The sequence below is a fragment of the Sabethes cyaneus genome, chromosome 3 (assembly GCF_943734655.1).
Source record: "Sabethes cyaneus chromosome 3, idSabCyanKW18_F2, whole genome shotgun sequence".
In the NCBI taxonomy this organism is placed as follows: domain Eukaryota; kingdom Metazoa; phylum Arthropoda; class Insecta; order Diptera; family Culicidae; genus Sabethes; species Sabethes cyaneus.
In genome coordinates, this window is record NC_071355.1 from 231,827,245 (window position 1) to 231,845,088 (window position 17,844).

Here is a 17,844-nt window from a genome sequence, read left to right on the forward strand (position 1 = left end):
CATTTGCTTGATTAGTTCTCGAGTTATGAGGAAATTTGTTTTTCATTTGTATAGGAGCCCCCTTCCTAAAGTGGCGAGGGGTCCTAATTCACCATAGAAAATATTCTTGCCTACAAAAACACCCACATGCTAAATTTGGTTCCATTTGCTTGATTAGTTCTAGAGATATGAGGAAATTTGAATTTCGTTTGTATGGGAGCCCCCCTCCTAAAAAGGTAAGGGGTCTTAAATCATCATAGAAAAAATTCTTGCATCCAACAACACCCCCATACCAAATATAGTTCCAATTGATTGATTAATTCTCGAATTATGAGGAAATTTGTGTTTCATTTGTATAGGAGCCCCCCCTCCTAAAGTGGGGAGGGGTCCTAATTCACCATAGAAAAAAATTCTGCCTCCAAAAACCTTCACATGCCAAATTTGGTTCCATTTGCTTGATTATTTCTCGAGTTATGAGGAAATTTGTATTTTATTTCTATAAAAGCCGCCCTCTTAAAGGGGAGAGGAGTCATAATTCCCCTGCTAAAGAGGGGAGGAGTCTCAATTTAGCATAGAAAAAATCCTTGCCTCCAAAAAGACCCACATGCCATATTTTGTTCCATTTGCTTGATTAGTTTTCGAGTTATGCAGAAATTTGTGTTTCATTTGTATGGGAGCCCCCCCTCTTAGTGTGGGGAGGGGTCTCTGACCATCATAAGAACTTTCGCTGGCCCCAAAAACCTCTACATGCAAATTTTCACTTCACACCAATTGGTTCAGTAGTGTTCGATTCTATAAGGAACATCCCGATAGAAATCCATTTTTATATTTAAGAGATCAAAGTAAAAAATCAGCATTACGTATAAATATATTCTCGTTTTAATTGGCTGTCAGTCTATTGATAGTAGAACAGATTTTGTATTCTTTCCAACGTTTCAACTGTGTATTTCCGTCTTCTTCAGGGATTGAATACTGTCCGCTCTTTGTCAAGTATCTGTGTCTCGTAGAAATTACTTGTCGTTAAAATTGTTTTTGTCGCACATCTGTTACTTTGTCTGATTAACTGGATCATTGCACCTGTTTTTCCTGTTTGTACACTGACGTCTTACGTCTACTAACGTTATTTGCTATAGGGGTTAATGGTGCAAAACGTGCTGCTTTTCACCATTTATGCTTGTTGAGACCTTCACCATTCGATTTCTCTTGATTTTTAACATAAGAAAAATCACTTTTTATCACTTAAAACAGTGGCAACAAAAAGTTCCGTTTTTCGGTCGATGTGGCTTAGTGTACAGCGGCTGTTAGTGCAGTAAGCGTTGGTAATGTTTCTCAAACTCGTTGGTGTAAAAGTGGGCATCGTTTACATCTCGCTCGAGATGCAACATTGTGCAAATGGTATGCAAAATGGACGCTAGGCATATTTCCGTATTTACAACTGCATCTATAGCTTGGTCCAATGGTGATAATAGTCCAACGGTCCGGGAGCGTTATCTAAATCTCTCTTCTCAGCGGTAAAAACAAAGAGCAGTCATACAAAAATAATATCGTCATATAGAAGTGTGTAATGCGTATACCGGAATGATAGATTTGGGAGAAGAAAACAAAACCTGGTATTAGAATACCTAATATAACGAGCGGCAGTAGTTTAGTGAGTAAAACATTCGGGTACCAATCGAAAAAGCGTGATTGCGAGCTCCACTTGCCATTAGGGATCATTCAATAATGACGTCCATTGCTTATGGGGGGAGGGGGGTGTCAATTTTGTGACAGGTTGTGATAATTGCATTTTCATCAAAAGGCAGCAAAAATATGTTTCTCAGTCATTCATCACTCATTGATTTATTTCGATTTTCGTACTTATTGTTCCAGCTGACGGCACTTGAAAGTCAGGCACAATTTGTCAATGTTAACTAGATAGACCACGCGTTACATTGAAGGACCAATTTACACATCAATTTCAGTTCATTTGCAATCAAAGTTACTAGCATTTTGCTAAATATTGGATAGAAAAGTACAATGAACTCTAAAAGCTATCATCACGATGTAATGAAACCTGCTTCGCCGACGCAGATTGAAGCTTATTGTTTTGAAGCGGAGCCGTGCTACTTCAATTGAAACCAAAGCTTCATTTCTTCATTGATTTGTAACAATTTGCAATTGAATGTTGTTAGAGCCCTTGTTCGCAGTTATTATTTTTTTTAATTGCTATTTTCTATATTTTTTTTAATCTTACATTAGCTCTTAAAAGGTTAAGCTATTTTTATAAACCACCTTTTACTAGACTCAAGTTTTTAGTCTTGACCTTGAAATGCGGTCATACATATATATTAATATTTTTTGAAACGATGGTTCTACAATTGATGAAGGGACGGTAGGGAAAGAAATGAAAATTTTTTGGACTGGTCCAGCGCCTTTATGGTTCAAAGGTACAAGTACCAGCGAACCACATGCCCTGGCGGGTGTTGTGGGTTCGAATCCGGTTATAATCTCAGATTACAGCTTGGTTCGACTCATGCACCTTCCAGCATTGGACAAAAGGTAGGAGTCAAAATGACTACTTGTCAAGCATAGCTACCAATACCCCCCTTCCTTTCCGCTCTTCCCCACCTTCACCAAAAAATTTTCATTTCTTTCCCTACCGTCCCTTCATCAATTGTAGAACCATCGTTTCAAAAAATATTAACACCTTTTACTTTCAACACGCTTTTCATTTTTATTTTGAGTTTGTGTGACGTCCAAGGGGGGGGGGAGGTTGAGTTTTGTGACACAATCGTACAGGGGGGGGAGGGTGGTCTAAAAAAGCAGAAATTTGGCGGACGTCATATGTCACAACCCAATATATTTTTGGTCCATATTGAATTTTTCCAGTTTATCCAATTAATCATTCTTCGCATCAGACACTTCCTCCCTTTCCAAAATAGTTTACGTTATGACCGTGTATAGAGTCATATACGAGCAAATAAAAAAAATGGTATGTTCCTTTCCAAAAACTTTTAAAACCACATTCTTTTATTTGGTGCTTCGAGTGCTCTTTTCTGAATTAAGGAGGATTAATGCAATGGTTTCTGATATTTCTTTCATCAAAATTCATAACTTTTGAACCACTGAATCGACTTAAATGATTTTGGTTCCAAATAAAATGTATTTCTATCAGTTTTTTAGCAAAAATATTTGCATCGAGCTCAAAGTTTCCCGTGACTACTTGTTGTAGACAAATATTTTTGCTTGCATTAAAAATTTAAAGAAACGAATATTGGCAAACATGATTATTTTGATGGGCACTCTAACATATTTGTATATATAAATGTCCCCCCAGAGATGGGAGGGATCTCAAACCGTCATAAAAACTTTCTCCGGCCCCAAAATCCTCTGCATATAAATTTTTGCGCCGATCGGTTTAGTAGTTTAGTAGACAGACAGACTCGAAAGACTCGACTAAGTTTATTTTGTACCATTTATGTGTCATCTTTAAGTTATTTCTGAGTCAGATTTTGTGTTATCATTGTTCCTTTTTTGGGTTCTTTTTGTATCTTTTATTTTATTTATGTTTGAATCATTGTTGTACTATTGAATTGTTCCTAGTAACAATCCCTGTTATTTTCATGTTACTTTTGTGTTAATCGTAAATTATGTTCAAATAATTTTTGTGCGACATTTGTACCTTTTATATTATCTTTGTATTAGTTTTGTAATTTGTTTATCATTTTTCTATCTCTTTTGTTTTATTTTTTATCATTTTTGTATATTTATGTATCATTTTTGTGCTTGAGTCATTTTTCCTCATTGTATGTTTCTTTTTTGTGTTGTTTTTGTCACGATTTTTACATCTCTGTTATATAAAGCGTAATTAAAACTGACACATTTCTATTTCGAAACATTTAGGTTTTTGGCAAAAAATGGCTTAAACTTGCTTGGCACCAGTTTTGTGTAATTTGTTTTATCACTTCTCTATAATATTGGTATCATTTCAATGTCGGTTTTTGATATTATCACGGTGTCTTTGGTGTTCTTCTGTCTATTTTTTATTTATTTTTTGATTTTTTGCTTTTATGTGTATTATTTTTGAATCGTTTTCATGTCATTTCTATCATATTTTGTATAAATTATGCATGACTTCTTTTCATTATTATTTTCATTTTCGTTATATTTTGCATTACTGCATTTTCATTACTAGCTGAGTGCCCGATCGTGCTCGGGACCACTCCGCTTTTTATAGAGACTATAGAGCCTATTTTGGCATTCGCCTCTATACTCCGCTATTATAGCCCATCCACATCCTTTATTCCATCGAAAAAAATCCAAAACATACCAAATTTGATGATTGTTTCTAATATTCTCAGATTTTTAATGGTGAATTTGAAATTAAATTCGCTTGGTGCATTCGTGGCGAAAAAGGCAATTTTGAAACCTTAATTCATAATGGACGCCAAAAAATTGTTATTTCATTTTTGAGCCCTATCAACGTTTTTAAAATATTTCAACCTTTAAAGACCTCGTGTCAGTAGTGGCCCGGTTTCAACGAGAATTACTCAACTAGGAAGTCTTTAAAACTTTAGTGTTCAAAGAAAAATGTCCCAAGACCGATTATCACTAAGTTTAACAACATCGTACTTTGCAAGTAAACTGTATTTTACTATTCAATGCCTTGATGACCAATAAATTTAATTGAGTGATTGGAATTGGCAGCTAATCCAATTTAAATGACACAACAAAACGATAGTAGATTCTTCTTACCTGCAGAACCAATAAACCTGTTGAACGTACGGACTTTCATTTGATGCACCGAGATTCTCGAGGAAAGTGGATGGACGAGCTAGCTCCTATATTTCACCCTCTTTCACCGAGCTTTTGAATTATTCACCGGCTAGGCTTTCCATCAAGCTTATCTTTGCCAGATAACCGGTTGCCTTTCGGTGATGGGTGGCTGGGTGGCTACACGGCTTCACTGCAACTTACAGTCGCACCGAAGCAGCCGAAACACTGTCAGTTTGCTTTATGAAAATAATCCCGCATTGCTGGTGAGGGCACACAGAAAAAAAACATGCTATGCTTTACTTTATATCCGAGTTGCCGAGAAAGCTTCCCAACAACGTTGTCTGACATTCCGTTTGCGAGTTTTTACTATTTAATTAGAAATGAATGGCGTGGGAAAAACGGGTTCTGTTACGCATCAAATGAAAAGAACGTTTCATTTACGTTACCTCCTAGAAAGGGGAAAACTTCGGTAAGGCTGCATGAAGACTAACATTTTGGAAGCGTAATTGGACGAAAGACAGAAAGTCGGTGCATGACTGAACATTGAATGCACTGAAAGACATCACCAAACTCAAATTTTCTTCATTTCATTGAATATAAAATTATCCGCATAGAAACACTTGGGCCAAGAAAAACACTCTAAAAACCCGAAAATTAAATCATCTTTGCAATTTGTTTCTTGTTTAATCAGTGTTTACTGATAAAACTGTTCAAACAACGACACATTTAATTTCACTTAGGACGAATTAAACTCAATTTGCGTTCTTTTTTTTTCTTCTGTCTAACAACACAGAGTACTTTGGCCATATTGGACAAACTGGAACTGGATGACGAGCAGCCGTCGGAGGAGGCGATTGCACGACTTTTTGGTTTCGAAGAGGCACTGCTCAACGGCGAGCTGACGTGCTGGCAGCGAACGAAGCCCAAGATTTGGGCCCTGTTCGATGAACCGTCGAGCTCAACGGGAGCAAAGGTGAGTCCGCGCGGTATCCACCGGAAAAGTTTAACGATTCTAATTAGGATCTCTTCCGCAGATCGTCGCTGGAATATCCGTGTTCTTCATATGCATTTCTGTGATATCGTTTTGTTTGAAAACACACCCGGGACTTCGTGTTGAAATTCCGGCCGTCATGAATATGTCCACCAACGGTAGCAGCGGCAGCACTCTTATGGCGAATGTCACCAGTTTTGCAGGGTTTCTTTTTACGAATCCGTTGGATGGCAAAGGAAGTAGTGGTGCAAATGGTTCCACCAGGAGCAGTAACAACAGTGATCAAATTTTACCTACTGAACTTCCACAACCGACTATGGCACCACCGAGAACGGCCGAATTCTCCAATCGACAGGTTTCGGCCAGCTTTGGGGGTGGTCTGATGGCGCAACGCTCTGGCCGGCTGATATCGTCCGCCTATCGGATGCAGTCCGGCAAGGGCTCCAACATCGTCGATAACTGGCAGGAGACATATGGACAACCGCACGAAGCATTCTTCTACGTCGAGTTGGTGTGCAACGTGTGGTTTATCATTGAGCTGATGGTTCGACTTGTGGTGAGTGTGCACACAAATTGCGCTCCTTTAGTGAACCTCCTGCGTCACTCTGTGTCCGCCCGTAAGCTAATCTCATGAATGTTTGGTTTAGTTTTCTATCTAAAAGCTTTATTGGTGACAACTACATTCCACCTAGCGGGGTTATATTCTGCGGTAAGGTCAACCGTTCTATATGGGAAAGCATCCAAACATCCAAGAACGTCACATGGTTAGCATTTATGGTTCAAACCGCAGCAACAGCTGCTACATGCAGCAGCCGTATAGTGACACAACCAGCTCGAATATGGCTATAGTTTGTGCGGGGGGTTCAGCTTTGGTAACTAACATCTCACACAATGCATATCATCGACTTTGTCTACGGTTTTTGCACAAATGCCATCGATGCAACAGCAGCAGCAGCGTGCATCGAGCACAACAGCGAGGGGAAAAGATGGAAATTTACCGGGCAATGTGGAAGCACGGGGAAAAAGCTTCCACGAATGAGTTATTCAATTTTCCGATTCGTTTGCTTTCGGAAAATATGTGTCGCCTGTCGGAGTGTGTATCCCCTTTCCGCCCGCTTGCCAAGTGGTAGGCCACTTTGGGGTGGCAAATGGCTTTTGTGTTTGCCTGGTGGGTAGATGGATGTTTCTCGTCGACTTCTTGCGGAATTCTGGTTTCGCTGCTACAATACAAACGTGGGTTGAAAGCTTGGAGCATTACTCCGAGTGCTCTCGAGCAACGCAATTAATTATTGAAGTATAAATTTTCATTAAACTTCAGAATAGGAGCGGTAGATGGTGTTAATATACATATTATATGCATGTGGCATGTTTTAAAGACTGAGAGGGAGTCATGTAAATGTAAGTTGTCTAGTGTCATAGGAGCTGGTAGGATGGAATTACTTCACAACAGCCTCCTCCATTGAAACGAATTACACGAACTTTCGAATTATTCTCTTTGTTAACATTTTGGTTTACAATTTGAAATTCGAGATTTAGGTATGGTCGAATTGCGCCTTTCGACTTTTCAATTTACGACATCGACCTTCCAATTTTGAATGTCGTCTGTCGACGGTCAATTTTCGATTTTTTTTTCGACTCTTGTCTATTGATTGTTTGAGCTCCCTTTTATAACTTAAATTTGTTGAGTTTTTCGGAGAAATTAACAAATATAAGTTATATTTTGTCTTTAAATTTTCAATTTTCAAATTTATATTTTCGATTTCTTCAATATTAAATTTATAGTTTGGATTTTGAATTTTTAAGTTTTAATTGCTTTCTTATGTTTATTTTTACTTTCGTTGTCGGCTATTACTTTCGTATTTCGGTTTTGATTTTCGACTTTTAACTTTTGACTGTGTCAAAAGGACGGCTTTTAACTTTTACTTTTCGTTTCAGACTTTCAAATTTCGACTTTCGGTTATTAATTGTCGACTTTCGGCTTTCGTCTTTCGTCTTTCGTCTTTCGTCTTTCGTCTTTCGTCTTTCGTCTTTCGTCTTTCGTCTTTCGTCTTTCGTCTTTCGTCTTTCGTCTTTCGTCTTTCGTCTTTCGTCTTTCGTCTTTCGTCTTTCGTCTTTCGTCTTTCGTCTTTCGTCTTTCGTCTTTCGTCTTTCGTCTTTCGTCTTTCGTCTTTCGTCTTTCGTCTTTCGTCTTTCGTCTTTCGTCTTTAGTCATTCGTCATTCGTCATTCGGTTTTCGTCTTTCGTCTTTCGTTTTTCGTCTTTCGACTTTCGACTTTTCAGTTTTTGACTTTCAATTTTAGGGCATTGACTTTCACTTTTCAACTTTTAACAGACTTTTGACTGCCAAGAGATAAATTTTGACTTTTGTCTCTCGGGTTTAAGTAGTAAAAGGATTCGACCAAGATGTTAGACATTCGACTTTAGAATTTTTACTTTCGCGTTCCGATTTCGGCCCTCGACTTTCGAGATTAGATTTTTTACTTTCGACTAGCGATTTTCAACTTCTAATTTCTGATTTATAACAGCTTCAACGGATTTTTAACAATTTTTAACGAAATATGACTTTTGATTGATGGCTAATAACTTTCGACATCCGGATTTCGCCTTTCGGTTTTTAACTGCCGGCTTTTGTCCTTTGACTTTAGATGGTCGACTTACGACTTTTGGCTTGCGACTTTTGACAGCCGAAAGACGTCTTTCGAAATTCAATTTTAGAAATTCGACTTTCGGATTTTGTCTTGTGACAGTCGACTTACGACCACGATCCTTCATTTTCGACCTTAGACTTCTTACTACCTTGACTTTCGACTTTTGATTTCCTACTTTCGAGCTGCGATCTTCGACATCAAACTTTCGGCCCTTAACAGTGCCACGAGTTGAGAAAAGGTTTTCGATTTTCGACTTCTGACAATCGCCTTCCGAATTTCGATTTTCGATTTATGACTTTCGTCTTCTAATTTTCACTTTCGGTTTTTGACTTCCAATATTCGATTTTCAAATTTCACTTTTGATTTTGGATTTAAAAGGTTCAACTTTCGACTTCTGACTTTCGAAGTTTAACTTTTAATTTTCGACTTTTAAGTTTCGACCTTCGATAGTCAACTTTCAGCTATCATCTTTCGACTTCTGACAGTCCACTTTCCGGTTATAATCCCAGATTGTGGCTTGGGTCGATCCATGCACCTTTGAGCATTGAACAAAAGGTAACAAAAAAGTCACAACGACTACTTGTTAAGTGTAGTTATTTATAAACCCCCCCACCCCACCCCTCTCACTTTTCCGCTCTTTCTCCATCACTCTTAAATTCATTACTTCCTTCCACCGTCCCTTCGTCAATTGTAAAAAGAACTACCGTTTAGTCCACTTTCGGTAGCCGTAAGACGACTTTTGAGTTTCGGATTTAGAATTGCGACAGTCGACTTATGACTGCGACTTTCCACTTTTGATTTTTGACTTTTGATTTCGACTTTCAACCTCCGATTTGCAACTTTTAACATTTGACTTTGACAATGGGTTTTCGACAGCCGAGTAACGATTTTCCACTTTGGACTTTTGGTTTTCAGTTTTCGATCTTAGATTTTCAGCTTTTAGCCCTGGACATTCAACTTTCAACAGACTTTCGACAGCCAACAGACGAATTCTTACTTTTGCCTTCGACTTTAGATTTTCAGTAGTGAAAGATTGTCTTACAACCAAGATGTTTGACATTCGACTTTCAACTTTCGACTTTTACCTTGCGTCTTTTGACAGCCGAAAGACTACTTTCGAATGTCGATTTTCTGCAATAGCAAGTCGACTTTCGTATTTTATCTTGTGACAGTCAACTTACGACGGCAATCTTTGACTTCCGACTGTAGACTTCTGACTATCGCGCTTAGACTTTCGGTCCTTAACTTTCGACTTTTGATTTCCTACAATCGAGCTGTGATTTTTGATTTCTAACTTTCGGCTTCTAACAGTGGACGAGCCGAGAGAAAACTTTGACACTTAAAAAAAAGCACCGAGTTCGGTAAATAACCGTAAATTTTACCAAACTCTAGGCAGCAGAACGTTCGGTAATTTTTTTTTTATGATGCCAAACATTACTAATGATTCGTAAACGTCGTTTGGCACCATCGAATTTTACCGAACGTTCGGCTGCTCAGAGTTCGGCAAAAAAATTTAAGTGTGTTCGATTTTTGTCTTCTGACGTTCGACTTTTAAATTTCGACATTCATGTTTTGACTGTCGACATTCGGCCTTCGTCTTTCGGGAATCGACTTTCGACTTCAACTTTTGACAGTCGACTTACGACTTCGACTTTCGAGTTTCGACAGTCGAACGTCGATTTTCGACTTTCGGCTTGCGAGTATGACTTTCGATTTTCGTCCCTCGTCATTTAGCTTTTGATTTTCGACTTTTTACTTTCGAATTTAGATTTTCGAATTTCAACTTACGACTTTTGACAGTTATCATACGATCTCGATTCTCGACGTTTGACTTCAAACAGTCGACTGTCGACAGCCGAGAAACGTCTTTCGACACACTTTCTGTTTTCTGATTTCACGGAATCCATTTCAATTTCGTTGTGCTCAGTAACACTGTTTAGGTTTATTTATCTGTGTTAGCAAATGGGTAAAATTATTCTTTCAAGCTGGTACACTGTTAAAGGTTAAGCTAGAAAACAGTACACGAATAGAAATTAAATCTCCAAAACGAGCAAAATTACTCATGATTTTAGGTTTTTAGCTTATGTTTTATGAAAATACACCATGAATAATAATCATGATGCCATGAACTTCTTGCAGTACAGCACAACGCAAAATCATATGAACTATTATTCATGATTTTGTGCTGCCTGATATGGCAGTTCAGTCATGATTTGACAGCAATTCAAACTTATTGATTTCATCATTTTATTCATGGTATCGAAATCAAATTTCTTTCCGTGTAATACCTTTCGTTACTGCTACTCTTATGCAGAGCCGTTGCGTGACATTCTGGCACCCTTGGCGAAGACCCGGTGTAGCACTCCCTTAACCCTCTAGTTCCCAACCCTGCCAATTGGCGGGCTTCAGCAAAATCATTATAAATCTACTATGCTTATTCGTTTTATGTTGATATCCACCCATACCTTCTCATTATAGTCTAATCTGAGTATTCGAGTGGTTTGTTTGTTTTATTACGTTAATTTGAAACAGATATTTCGTGCGAAACTTGAAAAATACCAGAAAACTGAGAAAAAAATTATTTTGCTCTGCAGAGAGAAATTCAAATTGTTGTAAATTGCTTATTTCTTGGAATAAATGAACAAAAAAATTATTGGTGAGTAGCTGATAAGTTGTACTTCATGGTAAAAAAGGAAATTTGCGATAAAAAGTTTAGGCACTGGTCGATTTTTATCGAGGAACTGACCCCGCCAATTGGCGGGGTTGGGCATTAACGTCAACTTTTTTTTGGTAATTTGACAACGTGTTGTTTCCGTTGTATTTATTGATTTTTTTCGAGTTTAAACTACAAATTATTGTTATAGGCCTTGTTAGCTTCTTTTATATGCCTTGAAAAATACACAAGCATGCAGTGGCATTAATATGGAAGGGGAATTTACAGGACTTATCACCTAACTTTCAGTGCGCCTGTTTGACGAGCTGCAATATAACGCTTTATAGCTATATCACAAAGCATTTTTTCATTTTATGGTATTTGAGAACCATAACCCTATAACCAAGAAACAGATTCAATGAAACCCGACGAATTTTACTGCCTAACGACAAAATCTTTATAAGCAAGACAATATTATTCAAAATGGGATCTATCATATACCATTTTAAAACCGCAAATTTTAATCTATACCGCTTAATAAGTTTATGTTAATGAACAAATTGAGTGAATCACCAGTCGATAAAAGATTATAGTGAACAAATGTGTACAACAAAAATGAAAAACCCAATTTATCAAACAAATCGCATAAATGAGGATTTAAGTTTCATGTTCTATCAGACTCTAATGATTTTCAATGGTTACGGTTTCAAAGCATATTATGGTGTAGGCAATCCTGACTTGGGAGCAGCTACTAATGTTGTTGTTCGCCTTTCTAAAATTTTACCGAATTTTAAAAATCATATTTTTTTATTATTAGGTATTATACGACATTACCATTGATTTTATATCTCCACTCGAGAGGAACGAGAGGAATATACGACTGGGAACTATTCGGAGTAATAGAATCCCCAAAAGCAAGCTGCTTACTGATAAGGACATCAATAGGCAAGACCGTGGTGATTCTGCTGAATTCATTGCCAAATTTGAAAATACAACTGTTTCTGTGTCTGTTTGGAAAGATTCGCTTTCCTCGGGCAATGACTATAGACAACAATGAACTGGAAGTGGTTGAAGGGTTCGTATATTTGGGATCTCTGGTCACCGCCGACAATATTACGGGTAAGGAGATTCAATGATGCATTCAAGCTGGAAGTCAAGTCTAGTTTTCTTCCGCAAGACGCTTCGATTAACCCCTCTAAGGTCTACTTCATTTTTAGCACTGCAAAATTTACTAAAATGGCCGTAACTTTTTTATCTTTCAATATTTTTTCACCAAATTTGGGTTTTTTTCCGGAAATATTTTCTATTTTCATAATATCTATAAATAATAGCCATATGTCATATGGTCCCGGAGTCATTCCGGAGTTCCTTGGGGGACCGTGACATGGCTTTTTTTGATAAAGTTACCAAATATTTAAAACTTGTTTGAAATCTGTTGATTTTTGTAAGCATATCATCGAGTGGGGACATATTAGTTACTCTGCAGCAGTTATGAGCCATGATGCTCGCCATCCGAATCCGGGGGGACATTATAAATCCGGCACCGGTTCCCATAAAGGGACATTTCAACATCAGTAAATTATGTCGTGTCGCATATCAAAAACCCGATTTAATCCACCTAGTGGTGAAAGGAACCTTTGTTATACGGTCTTACTTGCTATTTAAGATAGAAATCGACACGCCTTCGTCTATTGGTTAACGTTGCGTAGTGCGTTGGTTTACATAAAATTTTTGAAAATTGAATAAGTTTACAAATTTTGATAGATCCTTTTTTCGTGAAATTGCTGAGTAAGGATAAGTAGGTTGTTATTAATCTGAGTAAGTGCAAATAAAAGTAAGTTGTGAGAGGAAATCTTATTCTTTAACATATACATTGCCTAGTAAAGGTCTAGTTTATAGGTTTTTGAACTATGCATAATTTTCTGTAATGCCATTCTATGTGAATCAAATCAATAGAGTTTTCTTGAATAATTTTCATCAATTTTTATTAACCTTCGGTTACTCACGCTGTTGTATTTTGTACAACACGTGTAGGTATTCCTACGCCATATTGTTATAAAATTACAAATCGTTGTTTAACTAACGTATATTCTCCAATAAACTTATTATGAGCAAAATATCATAATCATTCAATGCATTAATAATTTAAATTGTTGGGAAAATAGATCAGCATAAACCGCCATCACAGAAACGAAGCAATCAGCATGTGAGGTGTACCAGAATTTCGCCCCAACTTGAATTTTCTCTTGTTTCTTCATATGGAAAAATGGTGTCTGTATGCAGCAAAACTATCAGCAAATGTAAAATGTTTTAAATGTATCCGTCTGCTGGTATTCAAGTTATTAGAGTATTTTTTATAATCAAAGTTCCTAAACAGTTCCTAAACAAGCAAACATAGAGGTATACTATTTTCAGCAAAGTTGTGTATTTTTACTATTTGTTCAATTTTGTAGTATATGAAAAAGCCAGACAACAATTACAAAAAGAGCAAAAATAGAAAAACTGATTTTACAAAATCATATACAATAAATAAGATTTTTCTATCTTCGCTGCAGAGATAGAAGGTTATTGTCTTTAGCAAAATTTCTTGTAGTAATATGCTCTATAACTTTGCAGAACACATCAATGTGTTACATTGACACTGCAGAAAAATATTTTTACCTTTGTTATACTATAACAAAGGTTTAGGAATTGGTCGAAAAACACGAAATTGATCCGAGGCCCGGAGGGCCGAGCCACATATACCAATCGACAGGGTTCGACGAACTGAGCAATGTCTGTGTGTGTGTGTGTGTGTATGTGTGTATGTATGTGCGGGGCGCAACTTTTCTATCGCCTGTTTCTCGGAGATGGCTGAACCGATTTGTTCGCTATTACTTTTGCTTGAAAGGTATTATTGGCTAGTATATCACTATTGAATTAGTTCGAGGTCCGACATTTCGTTTAAAAGTTATAAGTAAAAACGTGAAAATTACGTGACACGATTTTCTCCGGAACCAAGTGACCGATTTCAACGATCTTGGTATCGAATGAAAGCTCTTGTTAACGCTAAATTTTTTGGGTAAATTTTATTGAAAACAAACAAGCAGTTTAAAAGTTATCCTAAAAAACCTGTTTTGACAAGGTAATAATTATCGCCTGTTTCTTAGAGATGGCTAAACCAACTTAGGCGCTATTAGTCTCATTTAAAAGGTAACATAGCCTAATAGATCACTATTGATTTGTTTTTTGATTGGACGTTTAATTTGAAAGTTACGAGCAATTGAATACAACACATTAAAATTAATAATAATTTATAACCATTTCATCTAAGATGATTTATCTAGTTTGAATTATTTTGACATCAGATTAGAGATTTTAATGCTGCAAATATATCTGCAAAATTTCAGTAGAATTGGTTTTGCCGATCAAAAGATATTAACCCTCCAACACTCGCGCCAACTTTTGTAATACGGGTTATTCGCGCGCACAATGGCCCAAAGCCAAAAAGACATGCGCACTAGAGTTTTGACTGGGAAAACTTGGTTTTAGGTTTATGGAACCTTTGGAAGAATCTCTTGAAATTGAAAGTTCTATCGTCTGGTGCAATTTAAATTTTGATTAATCCCCCTAAAAGTGGAATAAAAAAATTATTTTTCTTCAGTTTCAATATAACACATTGATGTATTCTGCAAAGTTTTAGAGTATATTATTACAAGAAATTTCGCTGAAGACAGTAACCCCCTATCTCTTCAGCGAAGCTAGAAAAATATTATTTATTGTATATGAATTAGTGAAAGCAGTTTTTTATTTTAGCTCTTTTCGTAATTGTTGTATGACATTTTCATGTATTACAAAGTTGCACAAATAGTAAAAATACACAACTTTGCTGAATATAGTATACCTCTATGTTTGCTTGTTTAGGAACTGTAGAACTTTGATTATAAAAAATACCCTAATTTTGACTCCGGATTACTCGACTACCAACAGACGGATACATTTTAAACATTTTACATTATTGCTGATTGTTTTGATGCATACAGACACCATTTTTCCATATGAAGAAACGAGAGAAAATTCCAGGCCAATTCCGGTACACCTCATATGCTGATTGCTTCATTTCTGTGATGTCAGTTTATGCTGATCAATTTTCCCAACAATTTAAAGTATTAATGCATTGAATAATTTTGACATTTGGCTCATAACAAGTTTATTGAAGAATATACGTTAGTTACACAACGATTTGTAACTTTATAACAATATGGCGTTCAAAAACCTACACGTGTTATACAAAATACAACAGCGTGAGTAACGGAAGGTTAATAAAAATTGATGAAATTTATTCTAGAAAACTTTATTGGTGTGAATCAAATAGGCATTACAGGAAATTATGCATAGTTCAAAAATCTATAAACTAGACCTTTACTACGCAATGTATATGTTAAAGAATAATATTTGCTCTTACAACCTACTTTTACTTGCACTTACTCAAATTATTAACAACTTACTTATCCTTATTCAGCAATTTCATGAAAAAAGGATCTATCAAAATTTATAAGTGGTCATATTTTGTTCAAATTTTGTAAACGTATTCAATTTTCAAAAATTTTATGTAAACCAACGCACTACGCAACGTTAACCAATAGATGGATTATACTCCGAAGACGTGTCGGTTTCTATCTCAAATAGCAACTAAGACCGTATAACAAAGGTTCCTTTCACCACTAGGTGGATTAAATCGGGTTTTTATTTCACTTTTAGGGGGATTAATCAAAATTTAAATTCCACTAGACGATAGAGCTTTCAATTTCTAGAAACTCTTCCAAAGGTTCGATAAACCTAAAACCAAGTTTTCTCAATCAAAACTTTAGTTCGCATGTTTTCTTTGGTTTGGGGCTATAGTGTGCGCGAGTAACCGTGTTACAAAAGTTGGCGCGAGTGTTCGAGGTTTAATATCTTTTGACCGGTAAAACCAATTCTTATGAAATTTTGCATATATATTCGTAGTGTCAAAACCTCTCGTTAATAAAATAAATAATCTTAGTTAAAACCATTATAAATTATTATTAATTTTGGTGTGGTGTATACGGTTGCTCATAACTTTCAAATTAAACGTCCTATCAAAAAATCAATCAATAGTGATCTATTAGGATATATTACCTTTCAAATGAGACTAATAGCGCATAAATCGGTTTGGCCATCTCTGAGAACGAGGCGATAATTATTACCTTGTCAAAACAGGTTTTTTAAGCATAACTTTTAAACTAGTTGTTTGTTTTCAATAAAAAAATTCTGAACAATTTAGGTTTAACAAGAGCTATCATTTGATACTAAGATCGTTGAAATCGGTCATATAGTTCCGGAGAAACCCATGTCACGTAGTTTTCACATTTTTGCTCATAACTTTTAAACGAAACGTCGTATCACGAAACAACTCAATAGTGATCTACTAGACAATAATACCTTTCAAACAAAAGTAATAGCGAACGAGTCGGTTCAGCCATCTCTGAGAAACAGGCGATAGAAAAAATCATTACATACATACACACACACACACACACACACACACACAGACATTGCTCAAAACGTCGAACCCTATCGATTGGTATATGTGACTTGGCCCCCCGGGCCTCGGATCAATTTCGTGTTTTTCGACCAATTTTTAAACCTTTGTTATAGTATAACAAAGGTAAAAACATCAGCACTCGACAAAATAGCGATTGGCGATCATCTCATGTCTCTCAGAGGCCGCTTGACCGGTTCCGGACCCGGGGAGGGTTTCTTTTCTTATTCAAGCACGGAACGGATTTCGAAGGAACTTTTCCGGGACCTGGAATCGGCCATATGGTCAAAAATTTCAGTTGAAGCTCATTATAACTAGTTCCACAAATACTAGCACTATTATAAATGTTCTGAAATCGATGTTCCGAATTAAATCGAAAAATTTGATTTTGCAACTTTTTTGCGCCCAGGTGCCCAACCCCGCCAATTGGCGGGTTACGATTTTTTATATATAATCAAACTATTCCTGAACTTAGTAATTAGAGAATATTTTTTCCATTATTCTGGCCACGAAATGAGCATTTTAAAAATTTTTCAAGCAAATCAAAAATTTGGGCACTAGAGGGTTAAATCCGTTTTCCTTCCAAGTTAATTATTTTTGGTACGATTTCTGGACCACATTGTAACAAATTTTGGAATAAATTTGAACTAGATTCTGGATTAGATTTTGGACCACACTTCATGACATTTTGGGCCAGTTTTTGGGCCAAAGTTTTTTGATCAACTTTTAAACCACCAACCAGATTTTGAATCAGGTTTTGAACCAGATTCCGGACCTGAATCATATTTTGGATCTGGACTCAATTGCGAACCGGATTTTGATCAACTTTTGTTTCAGATTTAGAAACAAATTAAGACTTGATTCTGGACCAAATTTTGAACTACATTTTCGACCAGGTTTTGAAACGGACTTTGGATTAAATATTGGACCCGGATTCTAGACCTGATCTAGAACCTTCTGAACCTGCCTCAGATTCAGGACCAAATTTTTATCAGATTTGGACCAGATTTTGGACCACAATTTATATCAGATTTTGGACCTCATTTTTTAACAGATTCTGGACCTGAACAATATCTTGGAGCAGCATCGGTTTCTAGATCAGATTTGGACCAAATATTGAATAAAATTTTGGAATATATATTTGAATCAATTTTGGACCAAATTTTAGGCCTGAACCAGATTGTGGGCTTTGCCCTGATTCTGGAATACGTTTTCTATCATATTTTGCCTCAAATTTGAGTCCAGATTCTGGAACTGGAAACAGATGTTGTAGACT

At 36.5% G+C, this 17,844-nt stretch overlaps 1 protein-coding gene across 1 annotated transcript in view; it reads left to right on the plus strand.

The window, feature by feature from the left end:
• Positions 1 to 17,844, plus strand: part of LOC128740867 (potassium voltage-gated channel protein Shaw-like) — a 57,417-nt gene that overhangs the window by 16,309 nt on the left and 23,264 nt on the right. The window contains exons 4-5 of the mRNA XM_053836438.1: positions 5,528 to 5,707; positions 5,769 to 6,281. Of these exons, the coding sequence (XP_053692413.1) occupies positions 5,528 to 5,707; positions 5,769 to 6,281 (693 nt within the window). The remainder of the gene's footprint in view (positions 1 to 5,527; positions 5,708 to 5,768; positions 6,282 to 17,844) is intronic.